This window comes from Neodiprion virginianus, chromosome 1 (genome assembly GCF_021901495.1).
Source record: "Neodiprion virginianus isolate iyNeoVirg1 chromosome 1, iyNeoVirg1.1, whole genome shotgun sequence".
NCBI classification, from domain to species: Eukaryota; Metazoa; Arthropoda; class Insecta; order Hymenoptera; family Diprionidae; genus Neodiprion; species Neodiprion virginianus.
This window is the reverse complement of record NC_060877.1, coordinates 37,372,171-37,390,660: the sequence shown is the minus strand read 5'-3', so window position 1 is coordinate 37,390,660 and position 18,490 is coordinate 37,372,171. Positions and strand designations below refer to the sequence as shown.

The 18,490-nt window shown below is 39.7% G+C and overlaps 3 protein-coding genes across 3 annotated transcripts; all 3 read left to right on the top strand.

Moving 5' to 3' along the window:
* Window positions 1-271: 271 nt before the first annotated feature.
* On the top strand, window positions 272-5,162 carry LOC124310309 (uncharacterized). Its single transcript, XM_046774119.1, has 11 exons — window positions 272-317; window positions 385-439; window positions 513-656; window positions 792-893; window positions 986-1,120; window positions 1,293-1,623; window positions 1,881-2,298; window positions 2,405-3,899; window positions 3,989-4,233; window positions 4,346-4,536; window positions 4,729-5,162. The coding sequence occupies exons 1-11, from the start codon at window positions 272-274 to the stop codon at window positions 4,795-4,797; spliced, it is 3,231 nt and encodes a 1,076-aa protein (XP_046630075.1). The 3' UTR covers window positions 4,798-5,162.
* A 973-nt stretch (window positions 5,163-6,135) lies between these two features.
* Window positions 6,136-9,812, top strand: LOC124301051 (inosine-5'-monophosphate dehydrogenase-like). Its single transcript, XM_046755724.1, has 2 exons — window positions 6,136-9,377; window positions 9,677-9,812. The coding sequence occupies exon 1, from the start codon at window positions 6,357-6,359 to the stop codon at window positions 7,929-7,931; it is 1,575 nt and encodes a 524-aa protein (XP_046611680.1). The 5' UTR covers window positions 6,136-6,356; the 3' UTR covers window positions 7,932-9,377; window positions 9,677-9,812.
* LOC124310306 (eukaryotic translation elongation factor 1 epsilon-1) lies at window positions 9,364-10,283 on the top strand. Its single transcript, XM_046774118.1, has 5 exons — window positions 9,364-9,377; window positions 9,481-9,553; window positions 9,677-9,883; window positions 9,965-10,060; window positions 10,152-10,283. Exons 1-5 carry the CDS (start codon window positions 9,364-9,366, stop codon window positions 10,281-10,283), a joined length of 522 nt encoding a protein of 173 aa, XP_046630074.1.
* Window positions 10,284-18,490: the final 8,207 nt, after the last annotated feature.

The following is an 18,490-nucleotide window of genomic DNA, read 5'->3' as shown; positions in this document are numbered from 1 at the left end:
TTGGAATCTATACTGCAGAGCACTATTCATTAATAATGATCCAAGTCCACTGAGATAAAACAAAAATATTATTATTACCATGGTGAACTTAAAAACAAAAAAAAGGACGAATTGTCAAACCAAATTGACATTGACATACTAACGGTTTACATACAGTAGATGCAATATGTAATTTTCACTTGACTTAACGTTCTACCTCTTGGACATTTCCTATCCAGCAAACGTTGGAGGTTCTTTGAAAAGTTGAACAATTATGTACGATTCATTTGACATGGCGTGCCACGATGAGGACACTGCTCTCAGATTGAATATAAAAGGTAGCCAATGTGAAAAATGTGATTGCAACTTTCATGGTTTTATGATTCATAGATGTCTGATTCTTAGTTAATAGTGAAAACCTATTGCCTACACCCCAAAAATACAACCTTGGTTCACTAAGGTATGTTGTACCTCCGCTGATTTGTTACCGATCAGCATGTATGGAGTAAATTTCATATTCGTTATGAATTCAGGCTGCCTGCTGACCCTTCTTGGCCTAAAATACCACAGCGTAGGTTGGCAGATGATGCTGGCGATTTGATACAACCTTTGTATACTGTCACATTTACCGGCACGCCAAGGCGAAGCCGGACAATCGAACAGGTCCCACGATCTCAGTACGTATTCATTTGCACATTAATTGATTTTTGTCAGTATATTTAAAAATATTCGAACTCTTTCTCAGTTTGTATGAAGAAAAGTAAAACAATTATGCTTCTCCTTTATTCTTCATTCTGTTACTTCTGATTCAGATCTTCAAAAATGTTTGGGACCCAAGATTCTAGAAAAGAGCAATATTCCCAAAGTCAACAGCCCAGGAGAAGATCTGGCTGTCCTGATCCAAGATTCAAAAAGTATGTTATTATCTTATGGCTGTATTTACAGTTGAGCGCCGATATAATTCCATCTCAGCTATATAAGTTTCAATTTTATGACACATTGTTAGGGTCACAACTGTGAGAAGTCAAATGACGTCAACTGATCTAGGAGAAGTTAGAACAGAGGAAGAATCAGGAATGTCTGTATCAAAAGACTGCAAATCTATTGCGGACAAAACTGTACCATGGATAGATTCGACTCAGTACGACAGAATCCTTGCTGATAAATGTATCGATGTCGCAATCACGTTTCAAGCACAAAGCCTACAAATTTTATGATAGCTGTCATCTCTGCGTGATTAAAATTGAATAATAGTTGTAATTGCCATTTAATTCTGTCACTATATAAATGCAATTTCAATGTTTGTTTCATAGAGCCCGAGTTATGCAGCAGAAGGCTGAGAAACCTGACGAATCAAAAGGGATGGAGAGTGTTGGTGTACAAACTGTGCAAATAGTATCGTCAGAAGTTGCGCTCGACTCGACTCAATTAGTCCGGACCATCAAAGAATCAAACGAGCAGAGTTCTGGATATGCCGAATCGAGAAGAAAAAGCTGCAGTCCAGTGAAGAGTGGTCCAACACATTCAGAAAGAGATACACCACGACCTAGCACCTCAGTCGGGAAAACAACGCCAAGAAATTCGGAAAGGATTGACTTGAAAAGTTCTGAATTTGACCAAACACATCCTTTGCAATGTTGTCAGGTGAATATCGTGGAAAGCATGGAAGAAATTTGAACTTAAATAAGATAATTTTTTCAATAAGCTTATTTCACTTTATATAGTACCCTTTTTCACTGCCGGTAATTCAAATTTGTCTAGAAGGGAGAGAAAGTTTGTGTGTAACCGGCAGAGGTGACAAAAAAAGCAGACAAATTTGAATTACTTGGGTTGAAAAAGGGAGCATGGCTATACTATAATCATTAATATTTGACGAAGAAAGCAAATCTTTTGTATATTAGGCAAAGGATGGGCAACTCTTTTTGACGGTAGAAAAGAAGGTTCAAGCAACGAATATGCCGATCACAAACAAAGTCGATCTTGTACCTGGAAAAAAAAGTCAGAGCACAACTCAGTGTTATAATGTGCAAGTACCAGTGCTCAGCTTTCAAAATTTACCAGTTCAAATGTCAACCCAGCTACAATCGAAGGTTGATATTCCGCCACATAATTCGTCTTCATCATCTCCTGATTCCCAAATATCGACTCTTTTCAAGAACATTAATATTCCAAAATTGGAGTTACCTAATGACGTTACTCCTCAATTCATGAGTCTAGGCACAAGCTTTTCTAAAATAACGAGCAATCCATTCTCGAGTCAAACATTGGAAAGTCATGATTTTCAGTTAAATACCGAGCCTACAAGTCAATCAGTAATAGGTGAGCTTCTGACCAATACTGATTAAAAACATTTACATATTTACCCTCACAGTATTTTTTTCAGCACTACTCGCGATGCACATACTAAATACACATATTTCCGTAGGTTCAAAGAAGAAATTGGATGATTTGAAACAGCAGCAACATTTACAGTTCCACAAAGATAAACAACGTCAATTAACAACTGAATCCAATTTTCCACTAAGTTTTCAAACGAATAGAGATCGCGATTTTGAATTCAAATCAAATTCAGAAAAGTTAATGAAAAATATTCGCAATGAAGAGAAGTGTAGTAGACCCCAACAAAATATTTTGAACTTTAATAAGGATAACGTCATACCCAAGCACGATTTTCATATTTATTGTCATCCAGAACAGCCTCTTCAATCACACACTACAGATGCACAGCAGAAACTGTGTAACATTCAAGCACCACAGTATCAGCTAGTAACGACTGATTCTGAACCTGAAAGATACGGAGCTTTCAATAAACAAAATCGTAATCCTGACAATGGAACAGAATGCTTAGTCAAGAATAAAACGTACTTTCAGCCACAACAGCAACCTACAGACACAGACTCGCATGTGTCAGACAAAGTAACTCAGTTTTGTAAAATGCAAAAAAATTATTGTCAGCCAGCCGAAAGGTTGAACGCAAGTTTCCTTGACGGGATAGAAGACCATCAAAACAAAAAGTTCGAGTCATTGAAACAGAAAAACGTGTATTTTGAAAAAAATAAACCACAAGTGTTGAATCAGGATTGGAAACATCAGACTCTGCAGCTCTGTGACCAAGGCAAGGTGATATCTTTGCGTCAGAAACGAAAAATGAAGTCGGAACAACGTTTGATGCTTAATAAAAAACGCATCCAAAGTTCGGAGCCACATATATCAACGAATCGAAGACGAACCCAAACTCCGTATTTAAAAAAAGCAAGCTCATGCCTATCAGAGTGCACACAACAATTAACACCTGATCCACAAAGTAATTGCATGTATCAGACTCAGCAGCGCATACCTGTGTCTAATCAGAGAGAAAACGTCAATAATATGACATCGGATGATACAGAAAATTTTCCAAGCTCACAACATACCATGCAAGCAGATAATATAAACTTTATTGATTGTAACGAAATTAATGCAAGAGTACCGCATCCTACGGACTTTAACGGAATAAAACCAGAACATTGTATCAAGCCATACCAAAGACCACCTAATAAAGATGCTAAAATTACCTCGTCGCTGGATTTGGAGAAGCAGAATTTATCATCGCTTCAATCTCCTAGAGCAGATACAGATGTACCTACTGAAAAGCCGACTGCGATACCAGTCAAAACTCAACAGCTTTTGAACAAAAGTTACTGGGATTACTATAATAAATTGAAGCTGCATAAAATGGTGAGTGGTGAAAGTCCGCAACAGCAGTACTTTTGTCAAGTAGCAATGGGAGCACCGATATCAAAGAAAAGAAGAGCGCCGGAATCGATTGCTGAGGAGTCTAACAATACATCGCAAGTGGGAGATCAGATGGAACTTAGTTTACCAGAAATCAGAACTTTGGAACAATGTTCAGTTCTGTCGACTATGATCAACAAGACATTGTAAGTTGATGGACATTATCATTAACCGCTGAAATACAATTGTATGGTACAGTGACAGTAATTAACTTAAACCACTTTTTTACTGTAAGGGATTCCGCACTGCAACCATTGTCTGAAACGCTACAAACAAAACAAATTTACTTGAATGGCAATATGAGATCATCTTCCGATCCTACCGCAGGAACGCAGAGCGCAATACTGAAGAAGTTGTTATCTGGTGAAAATGAGGACTCAATTATTTCTTCAACACTTATGTATACACAAAAGCATAAGCATGATAAGGATTTTAGCAACAAAACATCGAAACTGAAGTCTATCGGTGAACATCCAATAGGTAATTCTATTATTAAGGGTATATCGGGTAGCAAAGTATGGTAAAATCCCTTATCCAAAGAATTCATCTCACATAGAATTACCCAGTACGTAATTATGATTATTGATTTCAGTCTTCTTTGGCTGTATGGTGTACGCTATGATTATATTTCTTCCAATGATCTATGATTGTTTCTTCTACGAGGAGCATGATCAATATGAGGACTTGAGTTATATCGAGGTAGTATTCGAATACATTATTTCGTCTGTCAAGGAAGCATGTGGAGTGTTTTTCGACATGATGAATAAAATATTTTTAAAGCCGGTACGTTGACCATAAATATATAATTACATGCTATGCCGTAGTTCGAGACTTGACAAAACTATAAGACTTCAATTTAATAACAGTAATCAGCTTAATAATAGCTTTGTGGTGATCGTGCCTATCTGCTTCACATTTATCATACAATAAATTCCGCAATCTTCTTTAACACTATCTTTTTTTTTAACATACAAGGATGCACGAATGCAGCGATTATCAAGCGGCAGGTGGAAACAGAAGATATCCAAACAACACCTATTCTGATTTGAGATACATAGAATCAAAAATGTTAGATAGTATAGAGAAAACAAAAAGAGACAGGAAAATACAGTTTTAGGATATTTGACCGGTTAAACTATGGTGCTTGCTTAGTAGATCCAACTTTGTCACGAGATTTAATACCCTGAAACTATCTTGTAAAACTCAGTATTTTTTTGCTTCTAATTTTCAGCGCTCCTGTAAGAAATGTAATAATCTTACATAAATTTCAAGTAACACGCCGATCACTCCTAGCATTGGTATAATCCAGTTGATCGATAGTTGTTTGATATAATGTCTATATTGAGTCCTATTTTATATGATATATTGTACTGCTTTCTTTCCATATGGTCGTAATTCATAGTATTGATGTATGTACACGGATTTGTGATTAAATGTTTACTCGATTATGGTCTATCTAATCGTAAGACTGTGGTTTTCTTTTCTGTTTTTTTAATCTATCGTATGCATTGATTTTCAATATTGTACTCTGCTCTACATTCCGTAAAGAATTAAATTTCTTATTAGTTTACTTTTGACCATTTTTAGTAAATGTTGAAACCAGATGAATTATTTGACACAAAAAAATGCCTCCATGAATTCAAGGTGGCGGCTGAAGCTAATGCAAAAACTGTTCGAAATTCTGGATTTAAAGGAGACTCCAACATACGAATAATGGATTTGACTGGGATTCAGGTATGTTGTAGAGGTATTTGCTCCAAGTACCAGGTTTACGGGAAACCAGGCTTGGTTTCCGAGAAAATTGACGGTAAAGTTTCACGTTCGCTGAAACCCAAGTTAATGTAGAAACCAAGCCTTAGTGCAGAAACTGTGGTACTGAGTCCCATCAAAATCCATTATTATCATGTTTGGGCCTGGATGATCCTCTTGTTAAAGTATCAATCCCCCCCCTATCAATTGGACAAAAAAAATAATTATATCGAGAAATCATGTACAACCACCAGCTCTTATTTTGTCTTAACTATCACGTCGTTTAAAGACGTATATTGACATAATTATAATTCGGTGAATGACTGGTGTACGAACATCACATATGTAATCATATACGTGATCATAATTGACAATTATGTATACGAGATTGAGTCAACGTATGAGAGGACGTTTGCGTTGACAGAAATTTCTTTCGCGGTAAGTTTTTGAACAATTTCGATTTCTGCCACGAGATGACGTCCGTATCGCAAGCAAAGCATAATTAGCCGGAGCAGCGTTGACGAATGAAATGCTTTAGTATTAAGGAGTGGGGACTGATTGTGACGAACCATTGGTTGAGCTCAGGTCGCTCTGCGCCTTCGCAAGAATTATCTAGATAAGTATGCGGTCTACGTAGGCCCGGCGAGCACGTTGATATCGGTCATTTCGTCGGCGAAGCTTGACGAAGCTAGTGGCGGCACGTTTCTGATCCCACCGGGAGACTTGAGGTTCACACGGATCCGTAAAGAGAAGCCACGCAGCGGAGGCAGGTAGTGTGCAACAAATTAAAGTAGCCATAACTGATATCACAGAATCTTTGGCCGTCCCGTCGAACCGAGAAGGAGCACGGTAATATGGCAGACTACGTGATCGACGATGCTGGTCAGGACGAGAAGTTCCCCATCCGAGAAGACGGCCTCTCAGCAGCGCAGCTTCTCTCAGGTGGGGACGGCTTGACGTATAACGACTTCATCATCCTCCCTGGGTACATCGACTTCACTGCTGACGAGGTAGACCTCTCGTCACCGTTGACTAGAAAAATCACCCTCAAAGCACCGCTCGTCTCTTCCCCAATGGACACAGTCACAGAATCCGATATGGCGATAGCAATGGCCCTTTCAGGAGGAATTGGTATAATCCACCATAATTGTACTCCGGAGTATCAGGCAAACGAGGTTCACAAGGTGAAGAAATACAAGCACGGATTTATCAGGGACCCGGTCGTTCTCTCCCCAAACCACACGGTCGGTGACGTTCTGAAAGTGAAATCAAAACATGGGTTTTGCGGGGTTCCAATAACAGAAAACGGCAGGCTTGGTGGAAAGCTTGTGGGGATTGTAACATCGAGGGACATTGACTTTCTCGAAGACATACCCAGCCAACAGAACCAAAAACTAGAAAATGTAATGACCAAACTGAACAATCTGATCACTGGAACTTCTGGAGTCACTTTGCAGGAGGCTAATTCTATCCTTGAAAAGTCAAAAAAAGGCAAACTCCCAATAATTAATGAGAATGGTGAACTTGTAGCCCTGATGGCAAGAACTGATCTGAAGAAAAATCGGAGCTACCCAAACGCCAGCAAGGATGAGAACAAACAGCTTCTGGTTGGCGCAGCGATTGGAACTCGTGAGGGAGATAAGCAGAGGCTGCAACTGCTGGCAGCTTCCAAAGTCGACGTAGTTGTGCTGGATTCGTCACAAGGAAACTCCAAGTACCAAATTGACATGATTAGGTACATCAAATCAAAGTATCCAGAGCTGCAAGTCATCGCAGGTAATGTTGTTACAAGTATGCAAGCCAGAAACCTCATACGAGCAGGGGCTGACGGTCTTAGAGTTGGGATGGGGTCAGGATCGATCTGCATAACTCAGGAGGTGACAGCTGTTGGTAGGGCACAAGCCACAGCAGTATACAACGTCTCTGAGTATGCCAGGAAGTTTGGAGTCCCTGTGATCGCAGATGGTGGTATACAGTCTATTGGCCATATAATCAAGGGGCTGAGCTTAGGTGCAAGTACAGTAATGATGGGATCGCTGCTGGCTGGGACATCAGAAGCTCCAGGAGAGTATTTCTTCAGTGATGGAGTGCGCTTGAAGAAGTACAGAGGGATGGGATCGCTGGACGCTATGAACAGGGAAGATGCAAGGGGCTCAGCGATGGATAGATACTTTCATAACGAGATGGACAAGCTGAAGGTAGCGCAAGGGGTCAGTGGATCGATAGTTGACAAGGGCACAGTTCTCAAATTTCTGCCATACCTCCAATGCGGAATTAAGCATGGTTGTCAAGATATTGGAGCCAAATCCATATCAGCGTTACGATCCATGATGTACAGCGGAGAGCTCAAATTTGAAAGGCGATCACAGTCAGCGCAGTTAGAGGGTAACGTGCATGGATTATTTTCATATGAAAAAAGATTATACTAAATATTTCCTTCAATTCCTAGATGGTTACTTGCAGGTTTAATTGAAAGACCTTAATTTTTAAGGCTGAAGTTAGTAACATTATCATAATGAAAAATTGAGATAAAAATCACTATTTTATATCTTCAGAATAACTTGCAAGGAGTTGAATATGCAGTACATAAGTTTTTTCATGATGTATGAGGGTTTATAAAATTTCATTCAACTCTCAAGTTACGAAGTAATGATTTTTTCTATGAATGCATCGGTGCAATAATGTTACTCCAACTTCACCCTAATTTATGGTATAGTGAATGATAAACTTGTGTTTGCATAATATTAGTAAAGCATCAAATTTATCGTTTTTTATTTTTATCGTAATTTATAGTTAAGCATCAAAAAACAACTAATTTATAGTGATAGAATTACTCATAGTTTTTTATTTAATTTTGATTTTTTCCTTCTCAATTTCTGATCTTACAGATTGCTGCAAGAATCTAAGTACTTTTATATTGTAGAAATGAAAGTTCAGCTCATCGTATTTTTCCTAACGGTATTCCAAACTGAATTACAAGTTAGTGAAATTTAATTTCAAATTAGATTTATTCTGAACGTATTTTATAATGTTACAATGTAAAAGTTTTGGTTGTTTATTTATAATAGTACTGACAAATTTCTGTTTTATCAGAACATATATGTATATATTTTGCTCATGATGTATTTCAAACAACCTTGCCAAATCAATTGGCGTCTCCAGTTTTGTAACCAGTTCAATTAATATAAATATTTCATAGGTCTTTATAAATTCATAAAAATATTTTGTGTGTATTACATACATATACATAGATATACATATATTTCTAGTTTATATATTCGGTATAATTATAAGTACATTAGGTCGAGCATGTAATCGCCCACAGGATTGCTAAAAACTGTACTTAAAGTCTCAAATTGACACAATCCTGAGACCATACATAATAATCTGAGGTGGATTATCATAATATTCAGTAAACTTGACCAATTATTTGTATGTCGATTACATTAAAGAAATTTAGTTTGAGTAAACAAAACTGCATACGGATCGATATTCGTATCCGTACTAATGAATTTCATCATTTTGTTGTAAGTAATTTTAATTCGAAAATATTCCGAAACCACGTTATTTACACCAGATATTTTATCAACAAATATATTTTATACCAAGATATTATTATAATACCTCAATTAAATACAATTGCAAGATGACGAGATGTCCCGAATTTATCTTACCCGTCTCTATATTACGCACACCTGCAGGTAAATGTTTTCACGTGCAAGAGTAGTGCCAAAGTGTAAGCATTCAAAGTTATTATTCGTGCATTTACAAGGCATTGATGCATACCTACACCGGTGTAAAGGAGCTCGGAACTGTGAAATGAGTTATCCACATACTGGCGGATTATATTCCAATGAAGCCATGCGCATAGATCGGTAAGTCAAGTTGCCATACGTACAGGCGTAGACTAGCAGTTTGAAAAGCTCGTAAACGTCACCTGCAACCTGTGCAAATTGCAACAACGATGGTATTGTGTAGTGTAGAATGTGTGCAACGTGTTTCACAATATCTGCGAATACCACCTGGAAATCTTTATATGTCGGAAAATAATGTAAGTACAGAGAACTTGGCCTTCGTGCGTTATGAATCCGAAATATTTTTAGGTTATACTGATCCCATGCTTCTGCTGACAGTCTTCCAAGTACAGATGCATCCATAATTTTTTGCCATATAGATATTAGCGTCGGACGACATTCTCCCAAATCAATGCGTTGAGGGCTTCAGCGCAATAGTTCAAGCACTGATTATGAATTCCACTTCTCCTGCTAGACACCTTGGAAGCGATACAGAAAAACAGGCTTTGACACGACAATGGTTGGAATATGCAGTATTACGTATCAACTATGCAGACAATGCGTTAAATTCAAAGAGAATTTTGAGAGTAAGAATATTCACAATTGATTTCAAGGTTTTCCACGTTATTGAAAGAGACATGGTAGATTGACCATATTACATTTGACAGGATCTGAATGATGCTTTGAAAAGTAGCCCCTACATCACTGGTACCGAGATGACACTAGCAGATGTTGTGTCATATCATCTTCTGCATGGGATAGTGGTAAGAATAGTTACATTCGACAAGTTTCATGATGCGATTTCTGCTCAGCATTGACGAATGAGCTAACTCAAAACACATCTTTTTTTTTCAGAAAGATTTAAGTCAACAGGAAAAAGCTCAGTACGTCAACATCTCAAGATGGTTTGACAACATCCAGCAGGACGATGAAATTCGGCAGAAACTGCAATTAGTAAACTTTGATTTGCTCAATTTATACTTATGAATAATACATAGGAAACATTTTCTCTATGTGATGAATGTATGACAACAGGTACAGTTTTAATATAATCTGATACGACGCGTGATTTGAATGACTTGTAAATGAAGGGCTTAACGGACAAAAATTAAAGATAATTGAGTTTAGAAATTAGGTTTGAAAAAGCTGGAAGAAAACCCAATTTCTGTGTGTTTCCTCAAGGGTGAATCTGCGATGTTCCAGATGCCCTTTTTGGCTTCCTGAGGGTCCAATTACTCTAGAAACGGTGCACCAATTGGATCTGAGAAACCAAACTTTTTGGCTCTTAAGGCCGATTTTGAAAAACAGTTGAATTAATTCGTTGATGCTATGTATTGACGTGATTATGAGAGAAAAATCGATTGGGAGTGGTCCCACTACGCTGCGATCAACGGATCAGAAGTGACAGTCAAAAAGGAGAACCTGTGTTTTGGATATTTTTTTGCTGGTGCTTTTTTCATCGCAATTTCTCTGCCGTTGGTCCCACGCTCTTTTCGCTGCATTTTATGAGTTCCTGGGGGTCCGATTGGTGGGAAAAGGGTCATACAAATCAATTCCGAGACGAAAGATTTTTTGGTCAAAAAAAAGGAAGATTAACCCCTTTGTATTTTTGGCGAAAATTTTGGCGATTTTGGAAAGTGCTGGAATAAATTCTTTGTGGCACTATTCCGACGTAATTTCGGGCAAGGAACCGATTGGACGCAGTCTCAATACGCTGCGAGCAACGGATCAAAAGTTGCTGCCAAAAAACCAGAACCTGTGTTTTTGACATTTTTCAGCGGGAGATCTTATGGTTGTCATTCCTCTGCCGTTGGTCCCACGCTATTTTCGCTGCGTTTTCTGAGTTCCTGGGGGTCCGATTGGTCGGGAAAGGGTCATACAAACCAATTCCGAAACGAAAGATTTTTTTGGTCAAAAAAAAGGAAGGTTAACCCCTTTGTAATTTTGGCGAATATTTTGGCGATTTTGGAAAGTGCGGGAATAAATTCTTTGTGGCACTATTCCGACGTCATTGTGCGAAAGGAATCGATTAGGCGTAGTCCCAATACGCTGCAAGCAACGGATCAAAAGTTACAGCCAAAAAGAAGAACCTGTGTTTTGGACTTTTTTTTTGTGGTGCTTTTTTCATCGTAACTTCTCTGCTGATGATCCCACGTACTTTTCGCCGCATTTTCCGAGTTCCTTGGGGTCCAATTGGTCGGGAAAGGGTCATACAAATCAATTCCGAGACGAAAGACTTTTTGGTCAAAAAAAACCAGAACCCCTTTGTATTTTTGGCGAAAATTTTGGCGATTTTGAAAAGTGCTGGTTTAAATTCTTTGTGGCACTCTTTCGACGTAATTTTGCGCAAGGAATCGATTGGACGCAGTCTCATTACGCTGCGAGCAACGGATCAGAAGTTACTGCCAAAAAACCAGAACCTGTGTCTTTGACATTTTTCAGCTGGAGATCTTATCGTTGTCATTCCTCTGCCGTTGGTTCCACGCTCTTTTCGCCGCATTTTCCGAGTTCCTTGGGGTCCAATTGGTCGGGAAAGGGTCATACAATCAATTCCGAGACGAAAGATTTTTTGGTCAAAAAAAAAGGAAGATTAACCCCTTTGTATTTTTAGCGAAAATTTTGGCGATTTTCGAAAGTGCTGGAATAAATTCTGTGTGGCACTGTTCCGACGTAGTTTTGCAAAAGGAATCGATTGGGCGAAGTCCCAATGCGCTGCCAGCAACAGATCAGAAGTTACTGCCAAAAAACCAGAACCTGTGTTTTGGACATTTTTTTTCTGGTGCTTTTTTCATCGTAACTTCCCTGCTGATGATCCCACGTACTTTTCGCTGCATTTTCTGAGTTTCTGGGGGTCCAATTGGTCGGGAAAGGGTCATACAAATCAATTGCGAGACGAAAGATTTTTTGGTCAAAAAAAAGGAAGGTTAACGTTACCGTTTGTATTTTTGGCGAAAATTTTGGCGATTTTCAAAAGTGCTGGAATAAATTCTTTGTGGCACTATTCCGACGTAATTTTGCGCAAGGAATCGATTGGGCGCAGTCCCAATACGCTGCAAGCAACGGATCAAAAGTTACAGCCAAAAAGAAGAACCTGTGTTTTGGACTTTTTTTTTGTGGTGCTTTTTTCATCGTAACTTCTCTGCCGTTGGTCCCACGCTCTTTTCGCTGCATTTTCTGAGTTCCTGAGGGTCCAATTGGTCCGCAAAGGGTTATACAAATCGATTCCGAGACGAAAGATTTTTTGGTCAAAAAAAAAGGAAGAAGAAGGAACCCCTTTGTATTTTTAGCGAAAATTTTGGCGATTTTGAAAACTGCTGGAATAAATTCTTTGTGGCACTATTCCGACGTAAATTTGCGCAAGGAATCGATTGGACGCAGTCTCATTACGCCGCGAGCAACAAATCAAAAGTTACTGCCAAAAAACCAGAACCTGTGTTCTTGACATTTTCCAGCTGGAGATCTTATCGTTGTCATTCCTCTGCCGTTGGTCCCACGCTCTTTTCGCTGCGTTTCCTGAGTTTCTGGGGGTACAATTGGTCGGGAAAGGGTCATACAAATCAATTGCGAGACGAAAGATTTTTTGGTCAAAAAAAAGGAAGGTTAACCCCTTTGTATTTTTGGCGAAAATTTTGACGATTTTGAAAAGTGCTGGAATAAATTCTTTGTGGCACTATTCCGACGTAATTTTGCGCGAGGAATCGATTGGGCCTAGTCCCAATACGCTGCCAGCAACGGATCAAAAGTTACAGCCAAAAAGGAGAACCTGTGTTTTGGACATTTTTTTTCTGGTGCTTTTTTCATCGTAACTTCTCTGCTGATGATCCCACGTACTTTTCGCCGCATTTTCCGAATTCCTTGGGGTCCAATTGGTCGGGAAAGGGTGATACAAATCAATTCCGAGACGAAAGATTTTTTGGTCAAAAAAAACCAGAACCCCTTTGTATTTTCGGCGAAAATTTTGGCGATTTTGAAAAGTGCTGGTATAAATTCTTTGTGGCACTCTTTCGACGTAATTTTGCGCAAGGAATCGATTGGACGCAGTCTCATTACGCTGCGAGCAACGGATCAGAAGTTACTGCCAAAAAACCAGAACCTGTGTCTTTGACACTTTTCAGCTGGAGATCTTATCGTTGTCATTCCTCTGCCGGTGGTCCCACGCTCTTTTCGCTGCGTTTCCTGAGTTTCTGGGGGTCCAATTGGTCGGGAAAGGGTCATACAAATCAATTCCGAGACGAAAGATTTTTTGGTCAAAAAAAAGGAAGGTTAACCCCTTTGTATTTTTGGCGGAAATTTTGGCGATTTTCGAAAGTGCTGGAATAAATTCTTTGTGGCACTGTTCCGACGTAGTTTTGCGAAAGGAATCGATTGGGCGTAGTCCCAATACGCTGCCAGCGACGGATCAAAAGTGACTGCCAAAAAGGAGAACCTGTGTTTTGGACATTTTTTTTCTGGTGCTTTTTTTATCGTAATTTCTCTGCTGACGGTCCTACGCACTTTTTGCTGCGTTTTCTGAGCTCCTGGCGGTCCAATTGGTCAGGAAAGGGTTATACAAATCAATTCCGAGACGAAAGATTTTTTGGTCAGAAAAAAGGAAGGTAACCCCTTTGTATTTTTGGCAAAAATTTTGACGATTTTGAAAAGTGCTGGAATAAATTCTTTGTGGCACTATTCCGACGTAATTTTGCGCAAGGAATCGATTGGGCGCAGTCCCAATACGCTGCAAGCAACGGATCAAAAGTTACAGCCAAAAAGAAGAACCTGTGTTTTGGACTTTTTTTTTGTGGTGCTTTTTTTATCGTAACTTCTCTGCCGTTGGTCCCACGCTCTTTTCGCTGCATTTTCTGAGTTCCTGAGGGTCCAATTGGTCCGCAAAGGGTTATACAAATCGATTCCGAGACGAAAGATTTTTTGGTCAAAAAAAAAGGAAGAAGAAGGAACCCCTTTGTATTTTTAGCGAAAATTTTGGCGATTTTGAAAAGTGCTGGAATAAATTCTTTGTGGCACTATTCCGACGTAAATTTGCGCAAGGAATCGATTGGACGCAGTCTCATTACGCCGCGAGCAACGGATCAAAAGTTACTGCCAAAAAACCAGAACCTGTGTTCTTGACATTTTCCAGCTGGAGATCTTATCGTTGTCATTCCTCTGCCGTTGGTCCCACGCTCTTTTCGCTGCGTTTCCTGAGTTTCTGGGGGTCCAATTGGTCGGGAAAGGTTCATACAAATCAATTGCGAGACGAAAGATTTTTTGGTCAAAAAGAAAGGAAGGTTAACCCCTTTGTATTTTTGGCGAAAATTTTGACGATTTTGAAAAGTGCTGGAATAAATTCTTTGTGGCACTGTTCCGACGTAATTTTGCGCGAGGAATCGATTGGGCCTAGTCCCAATACGCTGCCAGCAACGGATCAAAAGTTACAGCCAAAAAGGAGAACCTGTGTTTTGGACATTTTTTTTCTGGTGCTTTTTTCATCGTAACTTCTCTGCTGATGATCCCACGTACTTTTCGCCGCATTCTCCGAATTCCTTGGGGTCCAATTGGTCGGGAAAGGGTGATACAAATCAATTCCGAGACGAAAGATTTTTTGGTCAAAAAAAAGGAAGGTTAACCCCTTTGTATTTTTGGCGGAAATTTTGGCGATTTTCGAAAGTGCTGGAATAAATTCTTTGTGGCACTGTTCCGACGTAGTTTTGCGAAAGGAATCGATTGGGCGTAGTTCCAATACGCTGCCAGTGACGGATCAAAAGTGACTGCCAAAAAGGAGAACCTGTGTTTTGGACATTTTTTTTCTGGTGCTTTTTTTATCGTAATTTCTCTGCTGACGGTCCTACGCACTTTTTGCTGCGTTTTCTGAGCTCCTGGCGGTCCAATTGGTCAGGAAAGGGTTATACAAATCAATTCCGAGACGAAAGATTTTTTGGTCAAAAAAAAAGGAAGATTAACCCCTATGTATTTTTGGCGAAAATTTTGGCGATTTTGAAAAGTGCTGGTATAAATCCTTTGTGGCACTCTTTCGACGTAAATTTGCGCGAGGAATCGATTATACGCAGTCTCATTACGCCGCCAGCAACGGATTAAAAGTTACTGCCAAAAAACCAGAACCTGTGTTCTTGACATTTTCCAGCTGGAGATCTTATCGTTGTCATTCCTCTGCCGGTGGTCCCACGCTCTTTTCGCTGCGTTTCCTGAGTTTCTGGGGGTCCAATTGGTCGGGAAAGGGTCATACAAATCAATTCCGAGACGAAAGATTTTTTGGTCAAAAAAAACCAGAACCCCTTTGTATTTTTGGCGAAAATTTTGGCGATTTTGAAAAGTGCTGGTATAAATTCTTTGTGGCACTCTTTCGACGTAATTTTGCGCAAGGAATCGATTGGACGCAGTCTCATTACGCTGCGAGCAACGGATCAGAAGTTACTGCCAAAAAACCAGAACCTGTGTCTTTGACATTTTTCAGCTGGAGATCTTATCGTTGTCATTCCTCTGCCGTTGATTCCACGCTCTTTTCGCCGCATTTTCCGAGTTCCTTGGGGTCCAATTGGTCGGTAAAGGGTCATACAAATCAATTCCGAGACGAAAGATTTTTTGGTCAAAAAAAAAACGAAGATTAACCCCTTTGTATTTTTAGCGAAAATTTTGGCGATTTTGAAAAGTGCTGGAATAAATTCTTTGTGGCACTATTTTTACGTAATTTCGCGCAAGGAATCGATTGGACGCAGTCCTAATACACTGCGAGCAACGGATCAAAAGTTACTGCCAAAAAACCAGAACCTGCGTCTTTGACATTTTTCAGCTGGAGATCTTATCGTTGTCATTTCTCTGCCGTTGGTTCCACGCTCTTTTCGCCGCATTTTCCGAGTTCCTTGGGGTCCAATTGGTCGGGAAAGGGTCATACAAATCAATTCCGAGACGAAAGATTTTTTGGTCAAAAAAAACCAGAACCCCTTTGTATTTTTGGCGAAAATTTTGGCGATTTTGAAAAGTGCTGGTATAAATTCTTTGTGGCACTCTTTCGACGTAATTTTGCGCAAGGAATCGATTGGACGCAGTCCTAATACACTGCGAGCAACGGATCAAAAGTTACTGCCAAAAAACCAGAACCTGCGTCTTTGACATTTTTCAGCTGGAGATCTTATCGTTGTCATTTCTCTGCCGTTGGTTCCACGCTCTTTTCGCCGCATTTTCCGAGTTCCTTGGGGTCCAATTGGTCGGGAAAGGGTCATACAAATCAATTCCGAGACGAAAGATTTTTTGGTCAAAAAAAAAGGAAGATTAACCCCTTTGTATTTTTAGCGAAAATTTTGGCGATTTTCGAAAGTGCTGGAATGAATTCTTTGTGGCACTGTTCCGAAGTAGTTTTGCGAAAGGAATCGATTGGGCGTAGTCCCAATACGCTACCAGCGACGGATCAAAAGTGACTGCCAAAAAGGAGAACCTGTGTTTTGGACATTTTTTTTCTGGTGCTTTTTTCATCGTAACTTCTCTGCTGATGATCCCACGTACTTTTCGCCGCATTTTCCGAATTCCTTGGGGTCCAATTGGTCGGGAAAGGGTCATACAAATCAATTCCGAGACGAAAGATTTTTTGGTCAAAAAAAACCAGAACCCCTTTGTATTTTTGGCGAAAATTTTGGCGATTTTGAAAAGTGCTGGTATAAATTCTTTGTGGCACTCTTTCGACGTAATTTTGCGCAAGGAATCGATTGGACGCAGTCTCATTACGCTGCGAGCAACGGATCAGAAGTTACTGCCAAAAAACCAGAACCTGTGTCTTTGACATTTTTCAGCTGGAGATCTTATCGTTGTCATTCCTCTGCCGTTGATTCCACGCTCTTTTCGCCGCATTTTCCGAGTTCCTTGGGGTCCAATTGGTCGGTAAAGGGTCATACAAATCAATTCCGAGACGAAAGATTTTTTGGTCAAAAAAAAAACGAAGATTAACCCCTTTGTATTTTTAGCGAAAATTTTGGCGATTTTGAAAAGTGCTGGAATAAATTCTTTGTGGCACTATTTTTACGTAATTTCGCGCAAGGAATCGATTGGACGCAGTCCTAATACACTGCGAGCAACGGATCAAAAGTTACTGCCAAAAAACCAGAACCTGCGTCTTTGACATTTTTCAGCTGGAGATCTTATCGTTGTCATTTCTCTGCCGTTGGTTCCACGCTCTTTTCGCCGCATTTTCCGAGTTCCTTGGGGTCCAATTGGTCGGGAAAGGGTCATACAAATCAATTCCGAGACGAAAGATTTTTTGGTCAAAAAAAAAGGAAGATTAACCCCTTTGTATTTTTAGCGAAAATTTTGGCGATTTTCGAAAGTGCTGGAATGAATTCTTTGTGGCACTGTTCCGAAGTAGTTTTGCGAAAGGAATCGATTGGGCGTAGTCCCAATACGCTACCAGCGACGGATCAAAAGTGACTGCCAAAAAGGAGAACCTGTGTTTTGGACATTTTTTTTCTGGTGCTTTTTTCATCGTCACTTCTCTGCTGATGATCCCACGTACTTTTCGCTGCATTTTCTGAGTTCCGGGGGGTCCAATTGGTCGGGAAAGGGTCATACAAATCAATTCCGAGACGAAAGATTTTTTGGTCAAAAAAAAGGAAGATTAACCCCTTTGTATTTTTGGCGAAAATTTTGGCGATTTTGAAAAGTGCTGGAATGAATTCTTTGAGGCACTGTTCCGACGTAGTTTTGCGAAAGGAATCGATTGGGCGCAGTCCCAATACGCTGCCAGCGACGTATCAAAAGTGACAGCCAAAAAGGAGAACCTGTGTTTTGGACATTTTTTTTCTGGTGCTTTTTTTATCGTAATTTCTCTGCTGACGGTCCTACGCACTTTTTGCTGCGTTTCCTGAGTTCCTGGCGGTCCAATTGGTCAGGAAAGGGTTATACAAATCAATTCAGAGAAGAAAGATTTTTTGGTCAAAAACAAAGGTAAGTCTTCTTACTAACACTTCGAAGGGCTATCGCTGATGTTAAATCCTCACAAGACCACGTAGTCCTTTTCTTGTGAGGATTCAATAACAGTTGTACTTGCCCAGGAGTAAAAACGCGACTAAGGACATCGTTTGTCTGTTTCTCGGTCTCCAATTTTATTTCTTTTTTCATTCGTTTTAAATCTCGTTGATGTTCAAGTACTGTTCTTTTTAAAATTTTGTTTTCCTGGGTCAGTGTTTTTTTTTCTCCAAATTGTCTCAACT